The 20,782-nt window shown below is 50.7% G+C and overlaps 2 protein-coding genes across 5 annotated transcripts in view; one reads left to right on the top strand and one right to left on the bottom strand.

Annotated features, from left to right (window-relative positions):
- Nucleotides 1-8,036, bottom strand: part of LOC136100395 (phosphofurin acidic cluster sorting protein 1-like) — a 110,057-nt gene extending 102,021 nt beyond the window's left edge. For 2 of the 4 annotated variants that reach the window (XM_071805819.1, XM_065835426.2), the window contains exon 1: nucleotides 7,765-8,035. In XM_071805819.1, coding sequence (XP_071661920.1) covers nucleotides 7,765-7,946 — 182 coding nt within the window. In that variant the 5' untranslated portion in view covers nucleotides 7,947-8,035. Of the gene's footprint in view, nucleotides 1-7,296; nucleotides 7,680-7,764 lie in introns of those variants that run through there. The other 2 variants (XM_071805820.1, XM_071805821.1) reach the window with 2 other exon arrangements.
- An 8,756-nt stretch (nucleotides 8,037-16,792) lies between these two features.
- LOC136100069 (transmembrane protein 121-like) lies at nucleotides 16,793-20,236 on the top strand. Its single transcript, XM_065834818.2, has 2 exons — nucleotides 16,793-16,941; nucleotides 18,708-20,236. Exon 2 carries the CDS (start codon nucleotides 18,709-18,711, stop codon nucleotides 19,645-19,647), a length of 939 nt encoding a protein of 312 aa, XP_065690890.1. The 5' UTR covers nucleotides 16,793-16,941; nucleotide 18,708; the 3' UTR covers nucleotides 19,648-20,236.
- Nucleotides 20,237-20,782: the final 546 nt, after the last annotated feature.

The raw sequence follows: 20,782 nt of genomic DNA, 5'->3' as shown, positions 1-20,782 counted from the left end.
TTACTGAAAATCAGACAGCAGAAGAATCAATGAGAAGCTTTGAATGAACATGATCTTCTCCCCCATGGTAGAAAAAAAGGTATTAAAGAAAGAAAAAGAGTACCAGAACCCTTTACAAGGGAGTTACTCCTATTCTAACCCTGCTACCATTGTAACAGTACATCAGCTAATTGTTCCTGTTTTTCAGTTTCGGAAAATGGAACCAGAGACATGAGTTCCAAACTGGGTATACTGATAAGAATTTAGTTATCATATGCACAGAAAAACAGTTAAAAATACACAGCTGGGCATGGAACCTGGACATTTTTTGTCCAGGAGATGATCCCACATGCACTGGCTTTGGATCTCATGCTGCTTAAGTATGATAAGTATGATAAGAAGGATTTACAGCGGAGGTGTAAAAATCGGCATGAGTAGGAAAATAAGGAGAACCTAGAAAAACTAGAATAGCAGCCAAAATACAACAGGAGCTTCTATTTACTAAACAAAATCCCTCACTGGGCTAGACTACATGAGACAGGAGAAACAGAAAGAGCATGAGAGATGGCAATGGGCAGTAAATGACAAAGAAGATAGCATTGCAACAGCCCTGAAGAAAAAGCCAGTTTGATTTTGAGCTGTGTGCTCAGAGACTGAATCACAGCAGGGAGTGGTCTCTGTAACCACAGCTGCAATGCATTAAGATACCTGCCCTACTGCATCTCTCCTTCGGGTCCACTGCAATGAATATACTGAGCATCCAAACAAAGCCTCATTTATCTAAGAGACTTTTAAGCACAAGAGCAATATCACTTATGCTGTCTGCTTCCCCAGAGGCAGAGACAGTTTCCTGCTGCCACGTCCCACACAGAGGAGTAAGACACACTCGTTTCCCCAAACAGTATCCACCAGCTTTGACGTAGCTTAAAAATAAAAATTAAAAAAAACCAAAAACCAACAACAACAACAACAACAAAAAAAAACACACCACAGAAGCACAGCTTCCCCACCAGCTGGGACGCTGAAAGCTTGGACCAGATAAGAACACAAGGTATTCAGAAAACAGCCTTGGACAGACTCAAATCTGACATGCTATAAAATGCAGTATGTTTCTCACCTCTGGTTCTTTTTTGGTAAATAATTTCTTCTGAAGTTGACTGGAGACATGCATCAAACCTAGAATCATTGCACATTACAATCAATTACACAAAAGCATCAGCAGAAAATTCATCAAATAATGGATCTGCTATGGGAACCCCATAAGATACTGGCACTCAGCAATTTATCCTTTTGACAGGATAAAGGTCAGATGATCTCCATCCCAGAGGAGGGTGCACTACACACATACTACATAGTTGTTAGTAATCAATCACAAGTAACTGAATGTGCCAGAGGAAGCAGAATGAGCACTCAGTGTATTAGCACAATAAGAACAATGCAATATTTTTATAAGCTATCAGACAAGTGAGCTAACACAGCCTAGCTAATGAATGACACTCTGGAGAGCAAGGCAAGGAGGCAGTGTGGCAGGAACTTCAAACAAAATTAAACCTTCAGGAAAATCACCATTAATATTCTGAAAGGAGCACACACACACATCCCCTCAGTCATACTGGCAGGGGACACTTGTCCCAAGGTCCACTAATGAGCAGAAAGAAGGAATAAGAGACATTAACTCAATTATCATATGCTCAGAAGTGAAACACTGCCAGAGGAAACGTGCTCCTCTGCGACAGACAAGCCACAGAGAGTGACAGATAGTAGACAACACATCAGATACACTACATTGCAGGCTTATAGCCAAGCCCACAATATTAAGAATAATAAGCAATCCAATGGCTGTTCAGGACATTTTGTTTTCCATATAGGACTAAAAGGAAATCATAATTCAAACACAGCAAATATCACCAGTTATAAGAGACTGTTGCCTTACAAGAAACTGTGGCCTCTCTCAAGCACTCCCTGGCTGTTGAGCTATGTTGGTTTGTCATGGCATCATAGTATTTTTTGAGGAACAATCTGGAATCATTTAACATTCCCAGGGGTGCAACTCTGCAGCTTACCCAAACAGAGCAGATTTTGCTGAGATTGGAAGTTTACTATGAAAATGCCTGATCTACGCAGAAAACCACTCAAGAACATCTCAGGCAGACAGATATATATTATTCCAGCTGAAATAAGTGTTTCTTAAAGAAACACCCAGTTCAGAGACTCTTTGTGCTGAAATCAGATTCAGAAAAGGAAACTTTTAGGGGTTTTAGAAGAAGACAGGCAATACTCCTTGCTGAGAGGAAACAGACCCCTGAGTCCACCGCTGTCAGAGCTGCCCGCTTCATGAGGCTGTGAGGTGCTGCCCACCCAGCTGAATGCAGCTGTGCCATAGGAGAGCACATTTCTCCATACCATATGACCCATACTACTCACTGCAAGGCTTCCCAGACCTCAGGCAAAGGAAAGCAAGCAACTGGCTGCACAAACGATGTCTTAGCTAGTCTCCAGCAGGTGTCAGGTTAATAGATACTGTCTGCCCAAACAGGACAACAGGGTTGCAGAGACAACATTTGCCTCATGGTGCTTCAAAGGATCATATTTTCAGTTGTACTTGCAATAACTGCTCTCTATCCAAGGAGACATTCATTAGGCTATAATCTTCCCAAACACACATTTGCAAGTTTAAATGACAGAGAATTCAGGGCATCTTCTGAAACATAATGTCCTGAAGGTGCACATATACAAACTCACAAAATGAGCCCAAACCACACGCATTTCCCTAAGTCAATGCTTTTCTGACTATCATAAGCAGGAGACGCTGTGTTTGAGCACACTGTGTGGGTGGCAGCAAGACTTGGAATGTTTCTGAGCTCATGCATCCTACTGAGATATGAGCTACTCTGGACGAAAGGCAGTATATTTGAATCCTTGCAGCATCATTCACAGCATAATTTCTAGAGGTAGAATATGCATTTGCAACCTGAGTTCAACAATCCGGACACATTATCCAAAATATAACTCGTATCTCTCACCTCTAACTAGAAATGTGATGACTTACTGCTGAAACAACATGCACGTAGCACTGAACACAACAGCTGTGTCATAGAAAAAGAGTAAGAGTGAACACAATCACACAATCTTATCTTGTTTCCTAATTAAGAACGTGCATTTATGTGCACTCAGATGTTACAGAGAAAGAAAAGGAAGAGCAGTCCTATTAACAGATTAAAAAATACCACTACTTGGAAAGAATGAGACCTGAAGTATATTTGCACAAAGTCCATTCATACATTTTTTTCCAAATGTACTGTCTGATCAGCATACAAAACAACGAAAATACAGTAAGACATTACCTTGAAGTGACAGACATTTTGCTTTGGCAAAGTTCTAGTACATTTCTTGCAGTCTCCATACAGTGAAAAGCTGCTACAACGCTTAAGTGTACTTATTTGCATGGTATCACAATAAAGATGTTTTCTTCTACCTCAGAACACCATTATGAAGACTTTTACTAAGATAACTATGAGTAGAATTTAAGACTGATTGATTGACTATTTTAGCAAAAACATGCCTCACATCCTGCAGCATGAATCAACCAGGATTGCTTTTCTTCTAAGGCATCACAATGGGAAGCCAATAATCCCTATCCCAGTGGGTAGCCTAGCTGAAGATGCAAAGAGCATTTTGCTTGGTTTCCAGGTGCCTACTTCCTTCTGCCTCTCTGCATAATAACCTACAGCCCGGAAAATTCAGCTCTGCCTCCCCTGAGAGCCACCCGAGCCAAAGGCAGCTAAGTCTAAGCTATGCTTACTCAGTTCATAGGAAGAGCATTAAAAGTTCACAGATCTCTCTCAACCTGGCCCTGAAAAAAGAAAGACCCCAGCAGGAGGGATGATACCTCCATTCTGAGAGCAAGTTAACTTCCAAAACTAAACATGGACTTAGTTTAGTCATGCATTCCTGATTCAGCAGGAAAGATTTCACTTACAGAAGAAACTTAGAAAGCCAAGATCCTCCTATAAGACATCAGAATTCTTACAGTCATACCACTTCACTGTTCAGTAAATTGGGGCTTATACTTCATGTTGCCTATTTTTACTGGCCCAGACTGCCTCTCTGAAATCCTGCAGGCCTGGACACAACCTCTCCTGTCGAGTATTAGCAGCCAAACACAAAGCAACCCCATAAAGGTTGGTCTAGCCCAGTCCTGCTCCTGCAGCACACAGAGCTGCACTTTCAGAAAATGAAACACCTAAGAAGGAACACAGGGACAACAAAGAATTTCAATACAGAGTCTAGAAAAATAATGGGTGAAAGCATTAAAATCAGTGCAAAGTTCTCCTTTCCCTAGATATGTATAGGGGTGAAAGAATTGAGACTACACATGCATAAGAGACAAAGAGACCCAAGGGAGAAGGATTACTGCACTTGAATTGATATTATTTTGCCATCACACCACCCCCAGAGAACAATAAGACCAGAGACCACCTGTACTGGACACTGGGATAGTACAGTAGAGTTTCTACCTTGAAGAACATAATGTCAAGACTAAAACATAATCTAAGCAGATCAATAGAGGAAGAATATGGGCAAGCAATAAGGAAGCACAGTGCACAGGTATACCATTAACCCAGCTCAGGTTTGGGGCTTCACCTCTCTTCAGTTTTAGTAAACAGAAATACCTGCCTGGTAGGGGCCCACTTGTGACCCACTCACTCAGGAAAGCTTGGGCTAGCTGAAGACTAGAAAATACAGACACGTCAGTCCCACACTGGTCACTGTGGCCTGACAGGACTTCTCCAAACACTTGCTGACTGTACACACATAGCAGCACACCCTGTTAGAGCCATGGCCTCTGAAGGAAGAATCAGCTTCCATCAGCCTCTTCCCATCCTAACAAATTTTGTATCTGAAGACATTCCAGAGAAGAAATTTCATATTAATTCTACCAAAGTTTCCTCCAAGCTGGTGTGTCAGATGGCTGCTCCCACAGCTACCAACACACAAAGAAGCTCACGCATTAGAACAGGCATCTACACAATGCTAATGGAAAACTGTCCTTGTGAAAAGCCATAGGATTCACTGGGCCAAAGAGCAGTTCTTCAAACAATTTTGTCAAATGCAGCCAAATGAAGCACACAACAAGGGAAAATTGTGCTTGACAAAACTGATCACCTTCTGTCATGAAGTAATCTGCTCAGTTGATATGGGGAGAACAGCTGACTTTATCTACCTGGATTTCTCCAAGGCTTTTCATACAGTTTCCCACAGCCTCCTCCTAAGGAAACCAATGTGTTACAGTCTAGATAAGTGCTGTGTGGTGCGTGGGCAACCGGCAAACAGACTGTACCCAGAGAGTGGTGGTAAATAGCTCCTTTTCAAACTGGCAACCTGTCACAAGTGGGGTCCCCCAGGGATCCATATTGGGCCCAACAATGTTTTTAATATATTCATAAGTGATCAGGATGATGGGATCAAGTGTACCTTGATGAAGTTTGCTGATGACACCAAACTGAGTGGGGAAGAGGACACTTTGGAAGGGAGAGCCACCCTGCAGAAAGACCTGAATAGGCTGGAAGAATGGGCTAAGAAGAACCTTATGAAGTTCAGCAAGGCCAAGTGTAAGGTCTTGCACCTGGGAAAACATAATCCATGGGTGCAGCACAGGCTGGGATCTACCCAGCTGGGGAACAGCTCTGTGGAAAGGGACCTGGGGGTCCTGGTGGACAACAAGCTTGAGTGAACAGTGTGCTGCTGCTGTGACACAGAAAGCCAACAGGATGCTGAGCTGCATCAACAAGGCCATCGCCAGCAGAGACAAAGAAGCCATTATCCTGCTCTACTCAGTGCTTGTCAGGCCGCACCTGGAATATAGTGTTCAGTTTTGGTACAAAAGAGATGTGGACAGGCTGGAGAGGATCCAGAGAAGGGCCACAAAGATGATCCAAGTACTGGGAAGCTGCCATATGAGGAAAGGCTGAGAGAACCGGGTTTGTTCAACCTTGAGAAAATGAGGCTTAGAGGAGACTTCATCACCATGTTCCAGTATTTAAAGAGTGGCTACAAAGAAGCAGGAGACTCCCTTTTTACCAGGAGTCAAATGGAAAAGATGAAGTGTAATGGGTACAAATTACTCCTGGGGAGATTCCAATTGGACACAAGAGGGAAATTTTTCACAATGAGAACAACCAGCCATTGGAATAATCTCGCCAGGCTGGGCTATCTTGTGTAGACTGTGCTTTTGCCAGGAAAGGTTGGACTAGATGATCCTTGAGGTCCCTTTCAACCTCATATTCTATGAACTTTCAAACCTATGATACACCATTTCTGCTCACCCACTGGCATCCTGCCACCCATGTAACCCACTTCTAAACTCAGTCTCACTATAGCTAGTCATCCTGCCTTTGATTTGGTCAAAGCAGTTCCTCCTTGCAGTACTTCCATTTGTGAAGACTATGTACATAGACATGCTTCACCATCACTAAGTCTATGCTATATATCTGTAGCTTCTATTCTTTCTGCAGGAAGTCAACCTGGTAATTCTGTCCTGCTCTCCAAATTCCAGCTTGGGAGTAACCTACCCACAAATAAACTATACCTGAAGTCACTTTAAAGTTATGGAATGATCATTGCTTCCTGCTCCAAACAACTGCCTCAGCATGTGTCATCAAAAGGTGCACTGGCTTTTGACAGACACATGTTGCAAACTCCTCATTTGCTGCCTGCCCAGCCCAGGACCTCCTGGGGCACTGCAATCACACAAGTTTTCTCTCCTAGCTCAGAGTGTTTCAGAATATTTCTACTCCAACCCATCTTGCCACTCAATCACCAAGTCTCTCCCTACAAAAACAACAACCTTCTGATGTCCTTTCACAAAGGATGGTGTTCGCCTGCTCTACAGGAACAATTATTTTTCCCCTCTTGAATTTTACTCCTCTAGTTTTTGTGCAGCACTGAATACATCATTTGAAGACAGCATACCATAGCCCAGAGATACATAAAACCAGAGTGACTTCTTCAATCTGCCCATTAACTCTCATGAGAAGACCTCCTGATCAATGCCTGAGTGGGCCAAAAGACACATAGCTCATTAATATATCCAGCACCTCCTGGCTCCAAGACAGGTCTTTGCACTATTCCCATAATCTACCTTGGACATACCCTTAACCATAGTCAGCAAGCAACATTTACACTATTCAACTTGTCTTCCAGCTCTGCTAGAAACACAGCTGGCTGCGCAGTGAATCCTATTTGCTGCTACCTATGATCCGGAGTGCAGGTGACACAGGTAACCCCACAAGCCCATGCATGCCAAGTGGCCACTACCTGGCTTTAGGGGACTGGCTGTAAGGCTATCGTTCACTTCAGGAGCAAAGAGGCAGCTTTCAGAAGCAGTGTGGCCACGATGACATACGCCACACTGAGATCTTCCGTGGCCATCCCGGCAGACACTAGCCAGAGGCCGCAACATGGAGTCAACGCAGCCGTGGTCCGGTGCTGGCACACCCAGCCCCGCCGGTCCCCGGTGCTTGCCGCTGCTCCCGCTGGACGTACACCGGGCGGCACGGTTGGGAACGGCAGCCGAGGCAGCTAGGAGCGCGGCCCCAGGCCCGGCTCGGCCCGGTGGGACAGAGATGCTGCAGAGGCCGCCGATCCCCGAGGCGCAGGGGGGGCGGCCGGGGACCGCCTCCTCTCCGCCCGTGTCATCCCTGGCCCCGATCGGCCACGGGCTCACCAGGGCCACCTCAGCAGAGCAGGGCGGCCCTCGGCGGGGCCGCGGGCGGCGCGGCTCACCTGGGCACACAGCTCGGCGCAGAACGGTCAATCTCCCACGTCGCGAAGAGATTCATGGGCACCGGGACCGCTCCGGGGCCGGCCACCGCCATCGCCGCCGCCGCCGCCCCGCCGGCCACCGCCGGGGACCCCGCGGCGGGACTCGAGCCCAACGCACCGGTTGCCGCCGCCGCCGCCGCCATCCCGCCGCCGCTGCCACTGGCGACGGGGTACGGCCCGAACCCTCGCCTCAGCACCGGCCTCCGCCTCGGCGCGCGCGCGCCCGCTCGCTCGCGCGGCAGGGCGGGCCTGAGCGCCCCGTGACCGCCAACCCGAGCGTGGAAGGGCGCGGCGGGGGGGGGGTCCGTAACCAATCAGAGTGCGGCTAGGGCGCGGCCTGCGGCGGAAGACGAGCCAATCGGAGACGGGAAAGGGCGAGGATGGCGACTTGGTCAACCAGCCAATCGAAACCGAGAGAGGGATTGACCGAAGCGGCCAGTAGCCAATTGAAGAGAGAAAAGGACGCGGCCGCCTGAGAGGGGCCAGCCAGTGGGAACAGCGCCGCTGCTCCGGCTGGGGGCGGGGGACGTAGTGGCGATCCCTTTAAAGCTCATCAGCCTCAGCAGGCGCAAGCTCGATGAGAGGTGTGGTTGCTCTCCCGCGAGCTTGCTCGTCCGTCTGCCAGCTTGCTCGTTCGCTTGCTCTCTCGCTCCGTGGTTGCGGCCTACTCGCAGGGTTGCCATGGCAGCGGGGATCCGAGCGATGGGGCTGCGCTGCTCCACCCCGGGGCGTTGTCGCGGCCGGGCGGGGGTGAGGGTCGCACTGCTCTGGGGCGGCCGAGGAGAGCCCCTGAGGACCGATTCAGAACCTGGCCGTGGAGGCGCTGCGCCTGAGGCCGGGGCGGCAGGTGATGGGCTGTCGCGATCTGCCAGCGCCCCCGGGGCGGTGACGGGCTTTCGGCTGCTGTGGGGATGGAGATGCCTGGGCCTCGCGGAGACCGGGTTGAATAGAGTGACTGGGAGCAGGGGCAGGTGGGCAGCACGGCGAGTCAGCAGGTGGATGTGGAGTGGACAGCTGTCAGAGTGCAGGAGCAGGGCTGCAACAGGGAAAATAATAACAGGGAAAATACTAGCTGGATTGTTGGCCTGAGGCCAATTGTGTGAGGTTCAACAAGGCCAAGTGCCAAGTCTTGTACTTGGGTCACAACAAGCCCAGGTAAAGCTGCAAGCTTGGGGAAGAGTGGGTGGAAAACTGCCTGGAGGAAAAGAATCTGGGGGTGTTGATTGACAGCCCATCTGAACATGAGCCAGCAGTGTGCCCAGGTGGCCAAAAAGGCCAACAGCATCCTGGCTTGTATCAGGGATAGTGTGGCCAGCAGGATTAGGGAAGGGATTGTGCCACTGTACTCGGTGCTGGTGAGGCCGTGCCTTGAATCCTGTGTTCAGTTTTGAGTCCCTCATCATGAGAAAAACATTGAGGTATTGGAGAGAGTTCAGAGAAGGGCAACAAAGCTGGTCAGGGGTCTGGAGCACAAGCCTTATGAGGAGCAGTTGAGGGAACTGGGGCTGTTTAGACTGGAGAAAAGGAGGCTGAGGGGAGACCTTTTCACTGTCTACAACTACCTGAAAGGAGGTTGTAGCATGGAGGGTGTTGGTCTCTTCTCCCAAGTAGCAAGCGATAGGACAAGAGGAAATGGCCTCAAGTTGCACCAGGGGAGGTTTAGATTGGATATTAGGAAAAACTTCTTGCTGGAAAGGGTTGTCAGGCATTGGAACAGGCTGCCCAGGGAAGTGTTGGAGTCACCATCCCTGGAGGTGTTGAAAATATGTGTAGGTGCGGTTCTTAGGGACATGGTTTAGTGCTAGAGTTAGGTTATGGTTGGACTCAATCATCCTGAGGGTCTCTTCCAACTGAAATGATTCTATAAAGATCCAGGGGTTTCATGGGTTGAAACTAAAAGCAAGATGAGCCTTGCAAAAGAAAGCTGGGAGCTAAAACTGACTGTTTTCTCAATACCCCTGGGAGCAAGGACTCACCAGAGCATCTGCAGGGGCAGACCTTGGGGCAATCCTGTGGCACAGCAGCTGAAGAAATGCATTGCTGTGGTGCTGTTCTAGCAGAAAGGATCCCTTGCTGGACCTCATCTTTAGCAGGGCCTTAGCAGAGGATCTGACTGAAATGCACTGCCTCTGGAAAAATGGAAAAGGACCAGTACCAAATCACCAGAGTGAGGTGATGCTTGATGTGGGATACTGAAAGGAGGCAGAGATGAACAAAGAGCTGCACTGCGCCTTGCTCAAAACTACCTGAAAGGAATGGCCAAGTCAATAGTGGCCAAACCACAAAATAGAGAGAAGTCCCCAGCTTCAGCAAGAACTGCACCAGGACCTGAGTTGTTCAATATACTCAGCAGTGATGGTTTTCCATTGATGCATTGCTATTGCAGGCAGACTGTAAATTGTAGCTTATGTCAATGAAGGGATTAGGTTGTAAGAAGCAGAAGCAACACAAAGTTGGAAAGCTGCTGTAGATCTTGAGCAAAGCACTTGTGTTTCCAGAATGTTATTAATAAATATTTCAGTGTCACTTTGCTGAATACTGATTTCTAATTTATAGCCTGTCCCTTGGACCTCTTCTTTTTACTGATGTTTGTCAGTTCTACGTTTCATCTGCTGTTGAGCTTCAGGTCTGTAACACACAGGTATGCACATTAGCTTGCGGTTTGAGTAGATGAATAACATGAACCATCACATCAAACTTTCTGACCTTGCTCTCTGCCCCCTTTTCTAACCCATTTCTGTATCTGTTGAACAGCACAGGTCCCAGCGCAGTTGCCCAGACCTCCTATCTTGCTTGGAAAACAGCTTGTTTGCTGCTTTGATGCTCCTTTAAGCAAATCATTAATGTATTACCTTTCCTTTCATCCTTGAAAGCCTTGGTTTTCAAAGAGCATTTGCAGAGGCCTTTGTGGAAGTCCAACTGGATCAAGGATGAGCTGCATTTGCATAGCATTTTGCAGACGAGTGTGAAAACCTTGGTTTGCAGCAGGAAGGGGTTATGTAATGGTCATGCTGACCTGGCCTTATGTCAACTTTTCTACCCATCATGGTTTGGTTTCGGGTGGGTATTACCATTGCCTTTCCCCAAAAGCAGCTGACTGCTCCAGATGACCCTGCTAGATCTGGAGGCTTGATTTGTCACTAGAAAACCATCTTGATGCCCCTCCACCTGTTTGCTCTCATCCATTTTTCTTTCCAGTCTTAGTCATCATTCCCAACGATTTGTGTGGTATGTTAATAGGTCTGAGTGCTCCAGGCTTCCAGGGATGTCCTCTCATTTCCAGGAGGACAGGGACACTTCTCTGCTCAGCCCAAGGCAGCCTGGTGAAGTGAGAGTTCCTGGTCACAGCCTTCCTGTTAGCCCCCAAGGGCTGGCAGTCCTGCAGCTCTGCTGGGCCACCTCTCTGGGCCTTATCATAGAATCATGGAATGTCCTGAGTTGAAAGGCACACACAAGCATCATTTAGTCCAACTCCTGTCCCTGCATGTGACAACTCCGCAGTTCACACCATGTGTCTGATGGTGTTGTCCAATTGCTTCTTCAACACTGTCAGGCTTGGGACTGTGACACCTCCCTGGGGAGCCTGTTCCAGCACTCCACCACAGCTAGAAGAAAACTTTTTCTTTTTTTTTTCTTGGGTCTGTTTTCTGCTGACTTAGTGACATAAGATAGTGCTTCTCATTCCTGGGTGAGCCAGGACTGCTACAGAGGTGGCAGTGAGGAGAGCAGGACTAACGCTGCTGGCAGTGGGGAGTTTGTGGATACATCCAGTTGTTTTGTGAAAGAGTAATAAATAACAAAGTTGAGATACGAATCAGAGCTTGAGGTTGGTTAACCTGCATAAGGAGAAATTAAGGTTTTGTTAGCATCCAAATTGAGAGCAAACAAGATTTTTTTTTTTTTTTTTTTTTCCTATTCTGGGGCATTTGTGAAGCCAACAAGTGTCTGCACGTATATTTTAAGTCACGGTGACAGTACATTTACTACGAGATCTACCTGGTGTTTTCCACCAGGAGATTTTTGTACCTGTTTAGCTTCTACACATGCTGACCTGCTGAAGGTGACTGATCCCATTATTGGTGTGTGGATGGTGGAGCATTGCTCTGGAAAAGGTTAACAAAGCAGCTTAGACCTGTGCAAGAACTGGATGGGTAGAGCTGTGCTGTTTTCTGTTCATGTTAAATGACAATTTTTTTCCCTAGTGCCCCTCTGCCTAATCACAGAATGTCCTGAGTTGGAAAGGACCCACAAGGATCAAGTCCAACTCCTGTCCCTGCATGGGACAACCCCACAGTTCACACCATGTGAAGGTGTTGTCCAGTCTCTTCTTGAACACTGTCAGGCTTGGGGCTGTGACTCCTCCCTGGGGAGCCTGTTCCAGCGCTCCACCACCCTCTGGGTGAAGAACCTTTTCCTAATGTTCAACCTAAACCTCCTGTGGTACATCTTCCTGCCATGCCCTCGGGTTCTGTTGTTGGTTGCCGGGGAGAAGAGATCAGCACCTGCCCCTCTTCCAGCCCTTGTAAGGAAACTGTAGACTGTGATGAGGTCTCCCCTCAGTCTCCTCCAGGCTGAACAAACCAAGTGACTTTGGCCACTCCTCATATGGCTTCACCTCTAAAACCTTTACAGATGTTGTGGCCCTCCTCTGGGCACTCTCCAGTAGCTTTATATCATTTTTACACTGTGGCACCCAGAGAATGCCCATCACTTCCAGTCACCTCTGCTCAGTGACTGTACCATGCTCTATGATCTGTGATGCTTTCGCAGAGCTGTTAAAACTCTCAGCGTTGTCCCCAGGTCACAAATGGCCTTTCCCCGTCACAGCCACCACTTGCAGTTTCCTGCTGATGATCTTCCTCTTTTTCCTGCATTTCCCCTGGAGAGATGTTGCGTGGAACTGAGGTAGATTTCTCTCTCTCTCCCTGCAGCCTGTTCCCTTTGAGCACCCCTGTCCTTAGTGCAGCTCATGTCTTCATTTTGGCCTTCTGGCTTTTGTACAGATGAATCTACACATTTGTTCTCAGGCTATTTCAATGTGTCTTGTTTATTTGGGGGCTTAGTTACACAGCCTGCTCTTAATTTTTTCCTACTTTTGTGTTATATTGACTTTGTGCCTACAGGCCTACTGTGCTTCTCCACACACAGTGGCTTTTCCCTGTCTTTGGGGTCAAAATTTTCCTGTGTCTTTCATTGTAAGTACCAAAGCCTGGTTGTCTTTCAGCTTAAACAGAGCCTGGTAGAGTCATTGTCCTATTCAGCTGCTTCCCCACCTCCTTTTAAGCTGAGACCTTCATGTGTGCCAGGCACCAGCTGAGACTGAGATGTACTTCACTGTGGATATGATCTTGAAGCACATCAGGGAAAGCAGCCAAGGAACTCTTGCTCTTTAATGTCAAGGCAAATAGCTTGAAATGTGCCACCAGAAACACCCTTTTTTTTTTTTCTTTATGTGCTATCCAAGTGGACCATTTTCTCCAGCTTCTCCTCAGCACTTTAACACCATTTAGAGACTTCATAGAAGCAGGCATCTTTGTCCTTGGCAGACAAGGCACCCCGCAGTGTGCCCCCATGAGCTGGTCAAGCCCTTGCAGAGCACTTGATTCCTTTGGTCCAGCACTTTTCTCAGCCACACTGTTCCTGGAAAAGTCATGTGCCACCTCAGCCTTTGCACTCTGGACAAGGTTGAGGTGCAGCAAGACATGGCAGCTGCTCAGGAGTAGAGCATTTCTCTTCATTACAGATGTCCCCCTCAAACTGCCCTGACTTTAGCTGTAAGAGCACCTCTTGTGGTGCAAAATCATGTTTTCTCTATTGTGAACTCAACCTGTGGGCTCCTGCTGCCAGCAGCCCCACACCAGCATGGGGCAGCAGGCCTGGCGCAGGCACATTTGGCTGTGCTCTGGGCAATATGGGGCTGAGAGGAGCTCACCCCAGCAGTGCTGTGGGTGCTCTGACTACAACTGGGGCTGGAGAATACATGGGAATGTTCGGGGGTTACTCTGGCCCTGGGGCCTGGGGGGGACAGGCGGATGCTGCAGGTCACGTAACCACCCACCCCATGACAAGGAGCCAAGGGTGGCTTTGTCCTGAGCAGGCTGCATAGGTCTGCACTGGCCCACAGTGGCTATGGCACTAACAACTGCTCCTGTGAGCTGTTCCTCCAGCCTGGACCCCAGGGACAGTGCCACTTTGCCAGCGCGTGGGCTGCTGGTTCCTGCTGCACTCTCAGGTACCTCGCCTTGTGATGGGCTGGGGTGGCTCCCTGCTCTACAGGACCTCCAGAATCTATGTGCTCCAGACTTAATGCCACAAACCTCAATTTTCAAAATCCTTTTGAGCCCAGGCTACCAGGACAACATGTGTTACCAGCTACTGCCTTCCTCCCTGGGTGCATCAAGGTGGTCCAGCATGTGTGCTGTCACAGCTCTGCACCAAGTGCCCCTTATCATGCTGTTTGCCATGATGGTCCTTTCACTCCTCCTCTGAGCTGCTGCCAGCAGAAGTACAACAGCCACTCACTGTCCCTTCAGATGTGTGATACTGCATATGCTGTGTTGGATATCAAGGTTTTTCAATAGAAAGCGTTTTCATAGAGGCACAGCCTGCACCCCAAAGGACATTGTCGCCATTGCTTAGTGCCATCCCCTCCATAACATATTTTGACAACTGGTTACCTGGATTGACTGTGTATGTTCATTCCTTTGTTTTCCTGCTTGTCAATTTCTTGCTTCTCCATTCTGATGTCTCCTTCCAGAACCTTGCCCCCCTTAGGTCTTTTTGTGATGTTGAAGTACCCTTCAGCACTCTGTGATCCTTTGTTCAGAATCTGTTCCTTTTTTGGTTCCTTTTTTTTTTTTTTTTTTTTTTTTCAATTGCCTTTCTGAAGGATGCACTTCAGTTCCAGCCACCTCTCACCCTCCACACTGTGGCTGGGCTCTGGGGGACTCAAGGCTCTTTTGGACACTTGAAGCTTTCAGCATGGTCCCCAGGCTACTGCCAGCCTTTCCCCACCGCAGCCACTGCTTGTGGTTCCTTAATGACAAACTTCCCCCAGTTCCTGCAATTCCCTTTCAGTGATGTTCAATACGACTGACAGATTTCTCTGTCTCTCTCCCAACAGCCTTTCAGTGTGTTGTGATCACCACCCTAGAAGCACTCTTCAGTGGTAATGGCGGGTGCAGATGTCCCACGCAGCACAGAGCTAAGCTGAACATGCTTTTCTTCCCAGGCCTGGAGCCAGCAGCAGCCAGGGAGCAGCTAAATGCTTGGGAACCCTGGTGCACTCCTCTTCGGTTTCCTTCCATATTGTCTCTGAGCACAGCTGCATCCACATGTAAACTCTGGCACCCTGGGTACATCATTGTGTTTTAGAGAAGCACGTAAATATCTGCTCTTGCTGGTTAGTTTTATGTGCCACATTAAAGCAGCTCTTTACTGCTTCCCGCACGAATGTTGTCACCTCCTGCCCCAGCTTCTAATGAAGACTCAGGGATTTTATGATTCCAGCCCAGGTATGAATCATGTTGTCTTTAGCCACACTGCTTGGTAGCTGCCTACAGCACCTTCTTCCTACCTCTGCTATGTGGGTACTTGTGTGGTCACCCCTGGGGTCCCTCCATGGACAGACACCCTTTGCTCCTCCCTAGAGCCTGCAAGAGACTGCCCTGATAGTGAGAGCCACTGCTTCTGTGTCCAGCAAGAAAGATCTAGGGTTTTGATTCTTTGTTGCTTGCCCCTCTCATGCCTCACAGTGCTCTCCGCTCAGCTTGAGTTGCAAGGTCTCCTTTCCTTTCTGGGGGCAGGTGGCTTTCAGTGCTTTGTTTCCTTGCTCTTTCAGCCCTTCTGGACCGAACTCTTTACCTTGTTCCACCTGTCTAGCTGAGATGTCTGCTCCTTCCACCTGCCTGCATAAACCAGACCACGCTCACCATGGGACATGCAAGTTGAACCTGGATGCTGGTTCAGTGTCAAGAATATGAATCACGCCTGTAGTGTCCATGGCAAATGGGTTTGCCATAGACATTAGAGGCAGGCTTCATATTTTTGTGGTGCTGCCCAGGGTGCTCCTGGCCATCACATACAACAGGGGACTTATGGTCACCCTGTCAGCAGCTGGAGGTGAGGTGAGATGCACTTCTCTTGACACACCGTGACAGTGACTGGCACTTGTTCTCTCACTCAGGTCTATGCCTGGTTTTGCTCTTGGCCTGTCTCCAGAGATCCAAGCACCTCCCTGTCTTCCAAAATACATATATTTACAATGAGTGGTTTGAAGTCATAGTGGAAATATACTGGAAAACCTTCCATGTGTACCTAAGACCTAACTCAGAAGCAAGCTCAGAGTTACATGCAGTAAGCTGCTCAGGCTGACAGAAGAACATTTGCAGAGAAGCATGTCCACCAGGGTAAGAGAAACCTTTTGCTTTCACTGGCCCGGTTTATCTGCATACAAGACCCCGGCTGCGCCCAGCCCGGCTCTACCAGTGTCCTGCAGAGCTCGAGCTCCCCAGGACCCTGCAGAGCAGCATGGCTGGGAGCCAGGTCACAGCAGTATGTGGGTTCCCCTGCCTGTTCCACCAACCAGTCCCCAGCGAGGGGTCCTGGTCCCTCCCTGTGGGCAGCCAGTGGGCAGCAGCCATGGTTCTCCTGAGGCCTCTCCTGGGCTGCTGCAGTGACCACCATGGCCCTGGGGGTCTGGGTCTGAGGGCAGAGGGGCCGGGACAGTAGAAGGCCCTGTGGCAAGAGGAGGCTGTGGAGCTGGAGGTGGGCTGGAGGCGCGGCAGGGGATGTATGCAGGATGTTGCCGCCGAGCGGGAGGTCAGCAGTAGGGTACCCGGGCCATGGGGAACAAGGGGCGGCGGCGGCGCCGGGGTTGTCGGGCGTGAAGGTGGGCAGAGGGGACAGGAGCAAGAGAGGGCAGCGGGTGGTGCCGGCTGGTGCCGAGCGCTCTGGACAGGCGGGGGCCGCCGCAGTCCCCGCCCGCTAGCCTGCCGGGAGGGGCCAGGCGCCGCCGCAGAGCCGCCGCCGGGGCTCGCCGGGCGATGCCGCGCCGGGCCCGGGGCCACCGCTGGGGACCCCCCCACCGTCACTGCCGCCGCCGCCACCCTACCCTGGCGCCCCGGATAGCTGCCCGAGGTAAGCGCGGCACGGGCTGGGGGCGGCGGGCCACGGGCCGCGCCGGGCCCCCTTCTCGGGTCGGGCCTCCACGACCGGCGAGCAGGGCCTGCCCTCCCTCCCCTTCCCACCTCTCCCCTCCAGGCGCCCCGGGACTCGGGACAGGCAGGGCCGGGGGCGTCTGTGTGCCGAGGCACCTCTGCTCACCCCGAGGAGACGCAGCCCGCTGAGCTGTGGTCAGGGCTGCCTCCAGCTCCGGGCCGTGGGGTGGAACATGAGAGAGCCCCAGGTGTGTAGCACATTCCAGGTATGCCACATCCATCAGCTCCCCATGCCCACCAGCCTCTGCTCTCTCCCCCTTAGAGGCACTTGCCTCTGGCAGGCTTGGGCATCACCTCATCCCCCAACGTGCTAGGATGCTACTGGGCCTGGGGATGCACAACTGCGCAACTCCTTCGTCCGAAAAGCAGGAGTTCAGGTAGCTTGTAGCCTGGCTAGTCGATGTCAGTGCCAGGAGTGCAGGTATGCAGGGTTGACCATTAACCATGCAGCATCCATCCTGCTCCTAAAGCATTTGCTCCATGGTCATATGCCACCCGCACACTGCCCACCAGGTGACCAGGATGGTGGCCAAGGGCCCCTGCATGGCCCAGGGAGTGGGGTGGCTGTATGGGCTTTGTGCAGGCAGCCATCGTGCAGTGCTGTGCAGTCAGCAGCCCAGCTTCATCCTCCATTTCAGCCAGGGGGCTGGCTCCCCTCCAGAGCAGCTGCTGAGCTGTGCCTCGCAAGGCCTTGGCTCCATCCTCCCTCCATCTCTGGCAGCAGTTGCCTGCAGCTGTGCTTGGGCAGGCGGAGTGAGCTGGACAACCCCGGTGCAATCCAAGGCAAGCAGGGTGATTTTAGGGCCCATGCTTTGCTCTGTCCCAGCCTGGGAAGGATGAGCATCCAGCTGAAATTGAGGGCCTGCTGCAAAGCTCCTTGTGTCCTGGAGCTGAGGGCTGGTTCTGCTTTTCCTTGCCTTTTTGGTTAAAAAAACAATATTGTGCTGGGGCAGCATGGGCATAAGCAAACTGCTGTAGGCAGATCTCTTGGGGAGTGTGAGGCTGACGAATTAATAGAATCATAGAATGGTTCAGTTTGGAAGGGACCTTAAAAGTCATCTAGTTCCAGCTTGTGCTACCATGGACAGGGCACCTTCCACTAGGCTAAGTTCAGGAAACCGAAGATTTTGAGTTGATTTCTTCCCTCCCACCCCACAGGACAGCCAAGCTAGAAATGATCCTTCATTTCATGCTGTGCATGAAAATAAAGGATACTAAAAAGAGAATGGTCCTGGATCATAGCACTTAAGGACCTGCTTGGGTTAAAAGCATAGATGTGGTCTTGTATGCCATGTGGCGGGGGGAATATAAGCAGTGCCGCTGACTGGAAAATCCAGTGGAAAATAAGGCATGTGCCCTTCACAGTGGCAGAGGGCAGTAGCATCCCCTGAAGGCTGTCCAGCTGACCCCACTGTATCCCCATGTGCAGCCTAGGCCAGGAGCTGGGTGTCAGCCAGCATATGCCATCAGCATGGCCGGCCAAGAGTCTCAAGAGCACTTTGGCTAGGAGTCTGGATTTGGCACAAACCAGGCACATCGGATGGGATAAGAGTCTATGAACCACACACCTCCACCCTCTTTCAGCCATCCACAGTTGTTGAGGAGGTGGGGAGGGCAGAAGGGGAATCAAGGGGGGATGGCGAATCCCAACAACTCCCTGATGGCACTGCCTGTTCCTCCGTGCAGGATGGTTCCCCCACCACCTGTCAGCAAGCCACATGTGTGCCTCTCCACTGTGCTCATCATGACCAGCCTCATCCTCATGGATGCCTACCTGGTGGAGCAGAGCCAGGGCTCCAGGAAGCTGGGCATCTGTGTCATGGTGGCAGTGGGTGACGTGTGCTTCCTGCTGGTGCTCCGCTATGTGGCCATCTGGGTCGGGGCAGAGGTAAAGACAGCTAAGCGGGGCTATGCCATGATCCTCTGGTTCCTGTATGTCTTCGTTCTGGAGATCAAAGTCTACTTTGTATACCAGAACTATAAAGCTGACCGGAAAAGCCTGGATCTCATAGCCCGCAAAGCGCTGACCTTGCTGCTCTCCATCTGCATCCCAGCCCTCTACGTGTTGTTGGTAGCCACGGAGCACATGGAATACATCAGAACATTCAAGAAGAAAGAAGATCTCCGCAACCGCCTCTTCTGGGTCATTGTGGACATGCTGGACGTGCTGGATATCCAGGCCAACCTGTGGGAGCCCCAGAAGAAGGGGCTACCGCTCTGGGCTGAGGGCATCATGTTCTTCTACTGCTACATCTTGCTCCTGGTCCTCCCTTGTGTGTCCCTCTGTGAGATCAGCATGCAAGGGATTGGCATCATGCCGCACCGGATGATGCTGTACCCCATGCTGAGCATGCTCACTGTCAACATCACCACCATCTTCATCCGAGGCAGCAACATGGTCTTCTTCAAGGACACCCGGGTCTCCAGCATCTTTATGGGCAAGAACATGCTGGCTATCGGGCTGAAGGCCTGTACGTTTGTGCAGTACCGGCAGCACCGGTACCACATGCCCCAGGGGCCAGACCCGGCCCTGCAACACAGCACCCATGCCCAGCCCTCCCCAGGACTGCACAAGTCCCGGGACCAGCCTGCCAGCCCTGAGGAGCTGGCCCAGGACAACACATGACAAGCCAGCAGGAGCCACAGCCTGGGCACCACCAAGCCTAGTTGTACCTGCAAACACAAGGCGAGCCACCGAGCTCCCTGCCCAGATGGAGGGCAATGGCCCTGCTCTCTCCCTCCCTGGGTGAAGCTGCTCCAGTCCCTGAGGGTCGCATGAGAAGGGCCACCGTAGCAGCCTTCATAAGGCCCCAGAACAGTTTGGGACGTCGGCACCCCATGACATGAGATGTGCAGCGGAGCAGAGGAGGAGGTCAGGTTTGCCTGCTGTGTGCCATGTCTGGCTGGGGCCAGGCAGCCCTGCCCTGTGCTGTGTTCCCCCTGTCAGTGCTCCCCACACAGCACTGCCCTCCAGTCAGCCAGGGCTCAGGCCAGGGTGGCTGCACAGGGACACCAGGTCATCTGCTCCACTGCTATGGTTGACCCTGTCTTGGTGCCAGGCAGCAACCTGCTTCCCGCTGGGTGAGCCAGGCTCCCAATGCTGGGGAAACAAGGCCTGGGCCCCCCCTGCTTATCACCGCTCTCAGCCTTGGGGGCTCAGAGGGGGTAACTGTCCTTTTCCTTATCTCCCTCTGCAATAAAAGACCTGAGCCCTACAGCCTCCTCCTGTCTGTGTCCCCGTCAGGAGGCAAGTCTCCCAAGCTCCCATGAGTGCCTGTCACTTGTGTGCATGGATATCTGGGTGCAGAGCACATCTAGGGTGGGGGGACTTGCTCAAGGACCACCCAGGCCTGAGGAGGGTATCTCAGGGACCTGGGGCTGTAGCCATTCCTGCTGGCCAGCAGTTTGGAGATGCAGGTTCTTAGAAGCCTGGTGGGCTCTGAGAGTATCAACAGGGGAGAGTATGTGTTGAAACTTTATCGGCCACCACTGGCTGTAGAACCAGCTGGAACATCCAATTTAGCAGGGCCTGTTGTAACAGGACAAGGGGTAATGGTTTTAAACTGAAGTAGAGGAAATCCAGGCTAGACACAAGGAATTTTTTTTATGATGAGGGTGGCAAAACACTGGCACAGGTTGCCCAGAGAGGTGGTAAATCACCCACCCCTAGAAACCTTCAAGGCCTGGCTAAACAGGGCTCTGAGCAACCTCTAGTTGCAGATGCTCATTGCAGTGGATTCAACCAGATGACCTTTGAAAGT

This window comes from Patagioenas fasciata, chromosome 3 (assembly GCF_037038585.1).
Source record: "Patagioenas fasciata isolate bPatFas1 chromosome 3, bPatFas1.hap1, whole genome shotgun sequence".
Classification (NCBI taxonomy): Eukaryota; Metazoa; Chordata; class Aves; order Columbiformes; family Columbidae; genus Patagioenas; species Patagioenas fasciata.
This window is presented reverse-complemented; position numbering and strand designations above follow the sequence as displayed.